The sequence below is a fragment of the Auxenochlorella protothecoides genome (genome assembly GCF_000733215.1).
Source record: "Auxenochlorella protothecoides strain 0710 unplaced genomic scaffold scaffold81, whole genome shotgun sequence".
In the NCBI taxonomy this organism is placed as follows: Eukaryota; Viridiplantae; Chlorophyta; class Trebouxiophyceae; order Chlorellales; family Chlorellaceae; genus Auxenochlorella; species Auxenochlorella protothecoides.
The window spans coordinates 132,565-144,322 of NW_011934330.1; the positions used below are offsets into that span (position 1 = coordinate 132,565).

At 61.5% G+C, this 11,758-nt stretch overlaps 4 protein-coding genes across 4 annotated transcripts in view; 3 read left to right on the top strand and 1 right to left on the bottom strand.

Annotated features, from left to right (window-relative positions):
• F751_6087 (General transcription factor 3C polypeptide 5) overlaps positions 1-1,367 on the top strand; it is a gene marked incomplete at both ends in the record, with an annotated part of 3,303 nt that extends 1,936 nt beyond the window's left edge. The window contains 5 exons of the mRNA XM_011402181.1: positions 58-146; positions 282-348; positions 533-891; positions 1,097-1,190; positions 1,333-1,367. Coding sequence (XP_011400483.1) covers positions 58-146; positions 282-348; positions 533-891; positions 1,097-1,190; positions 1,333-1,367 — 644 coding nt within the window. The remainder of the gene's footprint in view (positions 1-57; positions 147-281; positions 349-532; positions 892-1,096; positions 1,191-1,332) is intronic.
• Positions 1,368-2,965: 1,598 nt separating this feature from the next.
• F751_6088 (Uncharacterized protein) lies at positions 2,966-7,116 on the top strand (the record flags this gene model as incomplete). Its single annotated transcript, XM_011402182.1, has 13 exons — positions 2,966-3,217; positions 3,448-3,573; positions 3,793-4,164; positions 4,350-4,499; positions 4,688-4,959; positions 5,149-5,250; positions 5,425-5,491; positions 5,661-5,724; positions 5,935-5,999; positions 6,190-6,262; positions 6,410-6,633; positions 6,758-6,901; positions 7,069-7,116. The coding sequence occupies 13 exons, from the start codon at positions 2,966-2,968 to the stop codon at positions 7,114-7,116; spliced, it is 1,959 nt and encodes a 652-aa protein (XP_011400484.1).
• A 392-nt stretch (positions 7,117-7,508) lies between these two features.
• On the bottom strand, positions 7,509-10,082 carry F751_6089 (Chlorophyll(ide) b reductase NOL, chloroplastic; the record flags this gene model as incomplete). Its single annotated transcript, XM_011402183.1, has 5 exons — positions 7,509-7,596; positions 7,871-8,229; positions 8,783-8,922; positions 9,296-9,411; positions 10,042-10,082. The coding sequence occupies 5 exons, from the start codon at positions 10,080-10,082 to the stop codon at positions 7,509-7,511; spliced, it is 744 nt and encodes a 247-aa protein (XP_011400485.1).
• Positions 10,083-10,225: 143 nt separating this feature from the next.
• The window catches only part of F751_6090 (putative pleiotropic drug resistance protein 2), a gene marked incomplete at both ends in the record, with an annotated part of 3,344 nt that continues 1,811 nt past the window's right edge, over positions 10,226-11,758 (top strand). Inside the window, 4 exons of the mRNA XM_011402184.1 lie at positions 10,226-10,315; positions 10,620-10,899; positions 11,107-11,207; positions 11,477-11,643. Coding sequence (XP_011400486.1) covers positions 10,226-10,315; positions 10,620-10,899; positions 11,107-11,207; positions 11,477-11,643 — 638 coding nt within the window. The remainder of the gene's footprint in view (positions 10,316-10,619; positions 10,900-11,106; positions 11,208-11,476; positions 11,644-11,758) is intronic.

Below are 11,758 nucleotides of genomic sequence, written 5' to 3' on the forward strand. Positions count from 1 at the left end.
GGGGCCCCCCCCCCCCCCCCCCCCCCCCCCCCCCAACTTCCTCCTTTCTCTGTGCAGTGCCGGAGGCCCTGCGGCCCGCTCTCGCCCAGCTGTCGCTCCTCCTGGACGCCAAGCCCGTCTGGACCCCCGCGAGCCTGATGGAAAAAGTAACCAGGGGCCAAGGGATGCCCCGAGGTCGGATGCCCTGAGGGCAGCGGGTGGGGGAGCACCTGCCAGCTCTCAGCAATCCTAATTCCTCTCGACAGGATCCTGACGCCGTCCATCACCATTTCGATACACAGATCGCGCCCCTGCCCGCGAGCGACGCTGCTGCACTCCTGCCGCACCTCTGCTACAAGTTCAGAAGCGGTGAGGCTGGGGAGCTTGGGCCGCCCCGCGCATTGCCAACCAGATTGGGCATCAGCCTCAGGATGTGACCAGGCGCCAATGCTGCATGTAGGCCCGCATCTCCTTGGCCCTCGATGCCTTCGGGCCCCTTCCTGGATCACGTGCACGAATGAGTACCAAGCATGCACCCATCCCCACCGCCCAGGCCCCTGGAAGGGTGCCTGGGTGAGGCGAGCCTACGACCCCCGGGCCCACCCGGAGGCCCGGCGCCTCCAGACCCTGGCGTATGAGCTGCCAGAGGCATGGTGGCAGCGTCTCGTGGAAGTCAAGGCGGTCCAGAAGGCTCAGGCCGCCGAGGAGGCCCCTGCCGGGCCTGCTGGGGCAGGCAACGCTGGGCAGGAGCCACGGCCCCTCCCCCTGATCACTCCCCCACCGCCCGCGACATGGGCTCAGCTGCACTCGTTCCAGGCGCTGCCGAGCCAGCGCACCACCCTGTTCCAGGTCGGGGAGATCGATGACGGAGAGGTGCAGGCGCTGCTGAACGACGCCAGCAACTTCAGCGAGGTGCGTGGGAGGGGTGCTGAGGATGTGCATGCCGAGGCGGGAGATCTGGAGAGGGGGGGCGCCCTCCTTCCGGGGGCAGGAGGCCTTGTGCGACTTTGTCGGTAGCCACACAGTACCTGCTTATATATTATTCACCACACTGATCCTTGCGAGCGGCTTCAGATCACTGAGTAATGATCTCATCACACACCCATACATACAACAGAGCCTGTGCGAGGCTGCAGGCTGGTACACGCCGTCATCCTGGAGTGCAGTGAAGGCAGCAGTGGCTGCCCAGTTTGGCAAGCTGATTGACTCAGGTGCGCTATCCCTGGTTGACAGTTGGATCTTCTGTGGCCGCCTCTTTATACATATCCTGCCAAGGGCTCGACATCAATCGAACATGCCTTCCTCACATCGGGGAGACAGCAATCACCACCTAGCATGCTTCAACCTGTACAGGATTCAATGGTCACTTCAGGTGGACCACCAGCTGACTCAACTTGACAGCATCCAGGCCCGGTGATGGGTGCAGACTTGAGTTTCTTGGTGCATGACTGAGTGCGTTCCTGGCAAACCACAGAATCACCATTCATGGTACACCCCTTCAAACAGTCATGAAGGATGCGCGTGATTTCAGGCTCAATTTGGCACCCTGCCCAAAGTGTGGCTAGAGCTCCAGTCAACACTGGCGCACAACCAAGATGAGGGTGTCCTCCGATGCTGACGATGTGGAAAGATCCCTCGACATCAGGAGTCGCTTGCTTAGTGGCCCTTTTCTGGAGTAATCTTGACGTCCCAGGACCTAGTGGTGAGCCTTCAGTCCTACAGCAGCGCCACGAAAACACGAATGGCCCAGGCTTTTGCAACTGCAGATCCTCAGCAATGTGGGGCCATACCCAGTGCTATCAATCGAGTTCATTCCATTGGAGGACATCCGGTGTGGCCAGAGGGACGCCCATGGGCTCATGTGCAAATCCATTGCATGACGAAAGTCGAGTGAAGGTCTTGCAGCCAGCCTGATCATCAAGCTTTGAGCGGCTCAGCAAGATGAAAGCCTTCTGTTGGGTGTGCTGTTCTCATTTTGTCAGCCCTGGGCTACCCTGATTGGTGCAGCTTTACACTGGGTGATGGGGACTGAGGCCCTTCACAAAATCAGTACTGACTTGGATTTTTCAAGTCCATTCTCGCCAGATCCCCTCGTGTTTGCGGATAGGGCGGTCTTCCCCAAATATACAGCTATTCCCGATAGGAATATGGGAGAAGGTCACCGTTCGCTGGCTAGGATTGGCATACGTGATAACTTGAATAAAGCTAGGGGCCCTGCCCAGCGCCGAGAATCAAGCGACAGCCTAAGCTCAGCTATACTGGACAGGAGGATGGGTCCAAAGAATGTCCAATCTTCCTAAAGTGTTTCGAGCTCGCGATGCTGTCCTGCGAGTTTGTCGGGTCGTCGGCACATCTTTGGCGGGATTCGGAGAGGGGGGCGCGAATCCATGCGTAGGATAAGCTCCTTCGATCGCAACGCATGCTGAGCACGATCAACAGGACGTCTCCCAGGGTCCTATGAATTTCTGAGGCCACAAAATTCCCGGATCATATATCGACGGCTTCGGCTCCGGAGATATGATGCTTTCCAGTACATGCTTGGCCGGGCACAGGCAGGGCTGCCCAGCACCTCGCCAAACCCTTGTGAGTCCAAGATGTGACCGGCGAGGCGCATGCATGAGACTCGAAGGCATTACGGTTTCGTCTGTGTGTTTGACTTGCTCATTGCCGTGTGCTAGCGCCAGGCATGGGCTGAAGGGGATGCCAGTTGACTTTCCTTCCCCATGTGCAGAGGGGAAGGGGGAGCCTTCCATCTGGGGGAAGACTGTACAGAAAAAATGGCCACCACACTCTCCTGCCTGCACCCACATCCTTGAGCAATGGTAAACACACCAACGGAAAGGTGGACCTGTCCAGCGGGGCTGGACCGCGCCTCCTGTCCCGGACCCCATTCGAGGAGCAGAGGTCCTCCAATGGCAGCGAGCGGGAGGGCAATGCCCCCGTGGCGGGGGCACCAACCACCCCTTCCCTTGCCAAGGAGACTGACATGCAGCAGTCCACCCCCAAAGTAGACCACGACGTCCTTTCCTCCTGTGATGCGGGCCAGCTGGAGCTGTGTGCCGTGGAAACGCTCAGCTCCATGGACCCCAAGGCGCTTGCTGACCCCACGATCATTGACAGCTCCACAGCAGCGCGACCCCAGGCGACGACAGGGGCCCCCGCCTCGGAGCCTGCTGCCAACCCTTACTCCAGTCCTGGGGGCAAGTGGAGTAGGCTGCAGTCCTACTCCACGATCCAGGTGGGTGGGGTGGGGGGGGGACGATCTTCATTGTAAATGCATGTGCAGTAAGGAGGGGCCTGGGTTGAGAGTGAGAGGACCAGCCTGGTCTCAATTGTTGCTCCATGTGCTTCGTCCCTAATTTATCCCGCTCCTATGCCGCCCTGCTGTCTCGTGCTGAGCTGTGGTGGCGCCTGTACAACAGCATTGTCAATCACCCCCTCACCCCCTTCCACGCCTTCCTCCCCCAGCGCACGTGGGACATCTGGAGCTTCGCGATCTCCTTTGCGGTGCGGCTGTGGTGGAGCGGGAAGAAGTTGGCCTATCGCAGGACGGGCATGACCCCGGAAGCCGTCTCCGCCAAGAAGACGGAGCTGGTGAGAACCTGGGGCAGGCGTCTGAGCCTTGACGCAGTTCTGAGGCCGGGGATGGTGTGCTCCATGCATGGCTCGGAAGATCCTGTGAGCAAGACAGCGCCGAAGATATAGATGGACTCCCCCGCAGCACTCTCTGCTATCTTTTAACCACCCTCACTTCCAACCCCTTTTTGTTTGCACCCATACAACCCCCCCCCAAAAAAACACCGCTCTCGCCAGGCGTGCTGGGTGCGGGAGGGGCTGGTGCGGCTGGGCCCCACCTTCATCAAGATCGGGCAGCAGTTCAGCACGCGCGGCGACGTGCTGAGCCGCGAGTTCGTGCAGGAGCTGGAGAAGCTGCAGGACAATGTCCCGGCCTTCGACTCCGCCACCGCGGTGACCATGCTGGAGGAGGAGCTGGGGCGGCCCGTCGGCGCGGCCTATGCCAGCTTCAGCCGCACCCCGCTGGCCGCCGCCAGCCTGGGCCAGGTGCACTACGCCACGCTGGCGGGCGGCGAGCCAGTGGTGGTCAAGATCCAGCGTCCGGGCCTCAAGCGCCTCTTCGACATCGACCTGAAGAACATCCGTGTGCTGGCACAGTGGCTGCAGAGGGTGAGGCTGTGGCTGAGTTATGTTCTGGGGGGTATTTCGTTTAATTGGAGGAGGGGGGCTGTGCGTGTAAGGATGCGCACATCGGCCAATCTGCAATGATGGCTTTACTTCTGGGGGCTGGCGACCTTGGGTGCCCTGTCCAATCTTCCGTCCTTCACCCCACCACCATCCGACCACCCACACAGCTGGACCCCAAGACCGACGGCGCGGCCAGGGACTGGGTGGCCATCTATGACGAGTGTTCGCGCATCCTGTATGAGGAGATTGACTACACCAAGGAGGGCGCCAGCGCCGACCTGTTCCGCGCCAACTTTGCCGGTGTTGACTGGGTCAAGGTGGGTGCGTGCGTGTGTTTTTTCTTGGCAAGGTGAAATGTCCTCTCAAAGGGGTGGAGTGGCGACATCGCTGCTCTGCAACACCCCTCTCGTGACCAAGGTCACCGGCATGGATGATTACCAGCGCAAGTTCTTGGCGTTTTCATGCTCTGCGGCCCCGTTGCCACCACTACTTGCCTCCAATCCAGGTGCCCCGCATCAAGTGGGACCTGACCACGGAGCGGGTGCTGACGATGGAGTACGCGCCAGGTGTGAAGATCAACAACACGGTGGAGCTGGACCGGCTGGGCCTGGACCGCCAGCTGCTGGCCACGCGGGCGGTGGAGGCGTACCTGCAGCAGATCCTGCGCCACGGCTTCTTCCATGCCGACCCCCACCCGGGCAACATCGCGGTGGACGGCCAGGGCCGGCTCATCTACTATGACTTTGGCATGATGGGGTCCATCCCGGGGGACGTCAGGTGAGTGTGGGGGGTTTTGGGGGGGCAGCGCTTTGAGCTTCGGATGGGGTTGTGGAGGAATTCTCGGAAGGGGGGGGGGAGACGGACCAGCATGATGTTGCCCACATCATCCTCTGATGATTTTATGCCCTGTTCCCGAGGCAGCAACCCCCTCCCACACATACAAGCATACCCTGGCTCACCCCCCAGGGGTGGCCTGCTGGAGCTGTTCTACGGCGTGTATGAGAAGGATGCGGACCGCTGTCTCACTGCCCTGACGGCCATGGGGGTTCTTGTGCCAACGGGCGACATGTAAGTTGCCACCGGGGCTGTCAGGGACAGGCCCATGCATTCCCACAAGGACCTGCTCCGAGGCAGACTGTGGTGCTGCGCGTCCCTGCCACTTGCTCACAGCGTTGAATGAAGAGCAGAGTAGGCTCAAAACACACACTCACCGGGCCTTCCTCACCCCATCCCTGTGCGCAGGACTGCGGTGCGGAGGACGGCAGACTTCTTCCTGCGCTCCTTCAGCGACCGCCTGACCAACCAGAAGGTGAGGGGGGAATGTGCGGGGTGCGAGCGATGAAGAGCTGCTGCACATGGCATCCTTAGGATTTGTCCAGACGGAAGCTCCCTGCAGGGTTGGGAAGGGTTGAGGAGGGGCCCACACTCAGCTCATTCTCCTGCGAGTCCAACTCCATCGCCTACTCTTGGCCTCACAGGAGCCACAGCGCCGGACCAAGGAGGAGAAGCGGATGAAAAGGAAGGAGATCCTCTCTTCCATTGGTGGGTGATGGGTCGACTTGGGGGCGCGGGATTTGAAGCACTGTGCAGCGGTACTCGTTGTCGTGTTGCAATGAACCTGCCTTCTTGCCATCCCGGAAGCTGTGCATGCCTCGTGTGCGATCCCGGGATCTGACATATCTTTGGACTGGCAGCGCAGCTCGGTTGCATTTTGTGAGTGGTGAACCCTGCCGTGGCCCCTAAATCTTGCAGGGGAGGACCTCCTGCTCGCAGCGGCAGACAAGCCCTTCCGCTTCCCCGCCACCTTCACTTTTGTGGTGTGTGGCTGATTGGTGCCTGGATTTAACCCTTAGAAGCTGGCACCCCTGTCTAGGCTGGCACTGGGCCCTCTCTGCCCACTGTCTCGCTGCATGGGTTTCAATACCGACACTCGTCACTTTGCTGGCTCTGCTGCGCTTCAGCTCAACCCTCGTCCCTCCCCCCATGGCATACACTGTGCCTGTACAGGTCCGCTCCTTTACTGTCCTGGATGGCATCGGGAAGACTCTAGCCCCTGGCTTTGACATCTCCAAGATAGCAGGTGAGGGGAAGTGGGGTGGGATGGAGGGCGGCCTGGTAGACTCATGCATGCCTGCTTTTTACACTTGTGGCACCCCCCTGCATGGGCGTACCAATCCCAGGCGGCCGCCCCTGACGCCCCCCCCCCCCCCCCCCCCCCATCCTTCAGCCCCCTACGCACGGGACCTGTTGCTGGAGGGTCGGCCGCTGCTGGCCAAGGCCAGCCAGGACTTCAGGGGGCGCCTGGCCCTGCAGAACCGCGCCGTGGTCAACTTGTTCCGTGCCCCCAACCTGGTGCAAGACAGCGCCGACCTGCTGCAACGGCTGGAGAGGGGGGAGCTCAAGCTCAGGGTCCGGGCCCTGGAGGCCGAGCGTGCTCTAGACAGGGTCGCGGTGAGTTGGCGGAGCCGAGGCTGTTTGTTACTTGGGAAGGAAGGTGATTCAGGATAGGCAAGTGGGCCTCAGCTCCAGCTCACCCTGGCCCTCGTCCCCTGATTTCCACCTTCCCACCCTGCAGAGAATGCAAACCGCCACGCTGTACGCCCTGCTGGCCAGCGCGCTGGTGCAGGTGGGCTCGGCAGCCACGCGGCAGCTGCTCGCTCAGGCTGCGTTTGGAGGTGCCGGGGTGGCTGGCATGTTTGCGATCCTCTCTTTGGCAAAGGTGGGTGAGGGGGTAGGCGACGAGACGGGTGTACCTGAGCTGCAGGGGTGGATTTCTCAGTTCCAGATACCACTGGCGGCAATCTCCATGAGCTTGTTGCTTTGTGGCTTGGGCGAGTAAATGGTGGTGATGGCCGCTTCATTTCCCTTCCTCCTCACCTTCCGTAGGTTCGTTCCCTCCAGAAGAAGGAGAGCCTGTACACCGGCTCTGGATAGTGTAATTACCATTCATGCAGCTGACTCGTCACTATGACTCTGTTGATCTTTCATTCGCACCACGAAGTCTTTACTCTTAATAACCACTCGGAGGTAGGATGATGTTCAGCCTGGCTGGGAGAGGCTCCTGGCTCACCCAAAGGGAGCCTGGGAAGAGGGCAGTCCCTTTCTCATCACCATATGTTGTTAGGATAGGGTACACCCCACAATGTGGTCTGATGCATCTGACCTACAATAGGCATGTTACAACCAAAGACCCCGAACTCGGTGGGGGGCTTGCAGTTCAGGCGCTGCTCCAGGCGGCGCAGGTACGGCCCAGGGCATGGATGCTGGTTGAAAGGGTGGGAGGGCCTAAAGAGGGTGCCCCACAACACCATGGTGCATCCCGACTGTCACTCCTCCTCCACAAACTTGTTCTTCCTTTGCTTGGCCAGGAGTCGCATCAGAATCTGACCATACGCCTTGGGCTTGGTCAGATACCTGGTAAGAGGGACCGCATATGGCAAGTTGGTGACATGGACATGAACCTTCCCCGCATCAACATCTGACGTTATCGCAGCCTAAATCTCAGGCCGGAAAAATGCTGAGCCCAACACCAAACATGAATCAGGCCTAGCTGTCCAAAATCTGCTGACTCGGCAAGGCCCCTACCCCGTCCATCTCCTTCATTGTGCGCGCCCCCACTCCCACCTCCCCCTTTCCCAACAGACAGTGGACCCTCTCACCCTAATCAACGAAAACACCACGATCTCACCGGATGTATTGGGGCCTAGATCCAAGGACTCCCCTGGACCCCTCCACCACCTGGCGCAGGCGAGGCACCAGGTTGGCCGCCACCGTCTCTGGCGTCTCAGCCAGGACGTTTATGAAGAAGCGCGCGACGCGGGTGTCAGCCCCCGCCATGAGCAGCTCGGTGGTGACCATACCGGGGCTCATTGTGTGCACCGTGATTCGTCCCCGGCGAGGGGACCCTCGCAGCTCCGCATTCAGGCTCTTGCCCAGCTGGCTCAGGGCACGCTTCGAGGCGCCATAGGCTGCAAAGCGAGGGGTGGCGCCCCCATCCGCCCCTGTGGGGAGTATGATGTTGGACTCGGAAACGGTGACGAGTTCTGGCTGGCAAACGGACTTTTGGTGGGCGCCGAGTGAAGAGGTGTGCAATGTTGAGACCTCATCCTCTAATTAAACATATCAAAGTCAGAGAGCACATGCTCCTGCCAGCAAAGATGCATGCTTATGCGGTCTCCAGATACAATGCACCCTGAGAGCAGTGTGAATCGCCGCCGGTAATTCTGTGTCCCGTCAGCGTCACACATGATGCTGGAAACCCACTCAAACCGCTTACCCCATCCTTCCTTTCTCATCCCCACCTGCACCGTCCACAAGGAAGATGTGCCCTCCGCTTGGTTGCCCTGCCATCACAGACATGGCCTGCGGCATAACAATGTTCACGATTGGTGGGGAACTCCAAGTGAAAACCCCCAAAGGCACGGCGAGGGTGCACACAAGGACTTCCACGCCCTGCAACAATGGTATGCAAGCTTGCATCCTCTGCCTGATCGTGTACGCAGTATGGGTCCTGTCCAATTCCTGATCATAATCTTGGTCACCCTCGATTCCGTATTGCCCTTCCACCCCCCCTGCCAATCCCGCCCCCCTTAATCCTTACCGCTCTGCAGCCAAGCATGGCCCCCAGCACATTTGTCGTCAGGATGGCCTCCAGGTCCTCAGGCGGTTGGTCTTCCAGCGCACCAAAGCGGTAGGCGTTGGTCCCAGCATTGTTGATCCACATGTCCACTCGCCCCAGCTCTGCAGGCGAGGTGGGGGCACAAGAGGATTGGAAGGCACGCCATTGCGCTTGGGAAGCAATCGCCAGGCCCCTGGCGCAACACGAGCATGCTCTGCAGGCGATGCAAAGCCGACAGCCCTCGCCAAGGCATGCCCACGCGCGCTCCCAACCGCATATCACCCTGTTGTGCAAAGGAGGTGAAGGCTTCCACATCAGCCGCCCGTGCTACATCACAGGCGCGCCCGACTACCCTCCCTTTTGATCGCAGCTCCTCCACGGTGGCGTCCACAGCCTCCGCTACATGTCGGGGCGTGTAGTACAAGATGGAGTTGCAGCAGCCTTGGGGCTCTTGAAAAATCCCAATGCGGGATGCACCCCCCTTTCTCTACTCACCCGATCGCGCACACAGGGCCACGCTGTCGCCGGCCGCCAGGAACTCGGATGCCAGCGCCTTGCCCACGCCCTTGGTGCCTCCCGTGATGACGACATTGAAGGGAGGCTTGATGAGACTGGAGGTGGGGCGAAGAGGAGTCCTCGATGGGCGCCCTGGGTGGAGGTGAATGCAGGCATGTTGGTATGATAGGGGCGGATGCAACACCATATACATGCCTCAGCGCTGCGAATGGCAGCTCACCAGCATGCGCAAAAGAAGCTGGAGCAATCAAAATTCTGTGTGTGGACGATGCGCCGCAGTTCAGACTGCGCATGGGAGAAGGCATCACACTTGCTCTTTCGATGTGAGAGGCCCCTGCCAGCGTTCCGCCAGATCGATACTACAAAGAAAGCATCCGGATCACAACGACAGCCATGCCTCGTCTCATGAGGCAAATGGCCGTCTCATTAGCTCGTCCAGGACGCAGCTTGCGAAGCCGAGGTGTGACGTTCATGCATGGGCGTGCATCCGGGCATGGAGTCCTCAAATCCCGCCAAAAAATTGGGATCGATAGAAAGCATGGAGCGAATTCTGCTCAGGGTGTCCGGGCCCCCATGCTCGTCCTCCGCTGGAGCGGCCTTCCCGAGACAGCGGCAAAAGGATGACAGCCGACAGGCGTTGTACAAGCTAGGCTGTCCCTCCTTCCCAAGACACGCCGTCAGCTGCCCAATCCGTGCGCGGAGCTGCGCCAGCTGCTCCAACGCACTACCCCTGCTGCCCTGGAAACATATAGACAGAGGTGAACATCGCGGGAGTTTGAGAAGCAGTCGCGCTCCTCGAGGTGTGGGTGGGAGAGGTTCCGTGGCCCCTCAACGGACCCCCCGTGCCTACACCAGTTCAACTCGAGGATGAGCTGAGGAATCCTCCACCCTTCCCTTCGAGCGCAGAACATGATGGCAGCAGCTACCAACCCCGATGGACAGACGAGGAAGCGCCAGCTGCGGGAGGATCTCAGCCTCATTCGCTCCCAGAAGGCAGAGGTGGGGGCATCTGGGTGACTGTTGTGTTCCTGGAGGGTGGAAGGATGGCACGCTGATCCTTCGTCATCTGCCAGTATACACCTGGGGATGTCCGCACATGATGGGCCCCAGTAGCCTGTCCAGCCTCGGCAGTTGCCGTGGGTGGCCTGGGCCAGGAAGTCTGCTGTGCGACGGTGCCGAGGTTGCCAGGGGGTTGGAGGGAGCACCCCTCCTCCCCCTTGCCTCCCATGCCCCGTGTTGCGTCTCCCTCCCTCACTGGCTGTACACCCACCCACCCCTCACCTCGTCACCCCCCGCCGTGCAGGTGCTGCGCAAGATCCAGGCTATCGCGAAGAAAGCGCGGACGAGCGGGGGCGGCCCGGCCACGCCGCACCCGGGCCAGTCTCTGGAGGCGCGGCGCGCGACGCTACTGGACGAGCAGCGCCGGCGCGGCGATGCGCTGTGGGCGCAGTGCGCCAAGATCCTGGCCGCGCTCAATGGGTCGGGGCGCACCAAGCAGTACTTTGGGCAGCCCGTGGACGCAAACTACGCGCCGGGGTACTACGCGGTCATCAAAAACCCCATGGACCTGGGCACGGTGAAGAGTGAGCTGGGGGATTTCAGTCATGGGGGGAGTGGGGAGGGGTGACGAGTCATGGGGGGAGCGGGGAGAGGTGACGAGCCGTGGGACTTTGGGAGAGGGGTGCTTGGGGTGGGGCATGGCTGGCACCCGGGGCTCACCTTGCCCCGCAGATACCCGCTCGCGGCGTTCACTCATCCCTGTTCCCCGCGACGTGCCCTCACCATGACAGCAAAGCTGGACCACCGGCGGTACAGCAGCCTGCTGGAGTTCCGGGACGACGTGCGGCTGATCTTTGCCAACTGCCGCCAATTCAACCCGCCCGGCAACTTTGTGCGCAACATCGGCGACCAGGCGTCGGAGAAGTTCGAGAAGGCCTGGGCCACGCGCGGCCTGGAGGCGGCGGCGGAGGCCGAGGCCCGGCGCTGCGCGCTGGAGAGCGCGGCGCTGGAGGCCGAGGCCTCGGCGCTGCCGGACGCGCTGCGCGCGGCCAGCGAGGAGCTGGCGGCGCTGGCGCGCAAGGCGGAGGGCGCAGGGCGTGCGCCCGACGGCGGCCCCGGCCCCGCGCCTGCGCCCGGCCCCCACCGCGACATGCCTTCGAGGAGAAGCGGCGCCTGTCGCACGCGCTGGGCACGCTTCCGGGCGAGCGCCTGGAGCGCGTGCTGGGCATCATCGCGGAGGGGCCCAGCCGCCCCGCCCCCGCCGACGATGAGGAGTATGAGCTGGACATCGACTCGCTGGATCGCGCCACGCTCTGGGCGCTGCAGTCGTACGTGGACGCGGTGGCGGCGGAGCTGGCGCTCAAGACGCCGCCGCTGCCGGCGGGGTCGCGGCGGCGGCAGCGGCTGCGGCCGGGGGTGCCGCGCCCGTGGCCGCGGCGCAGG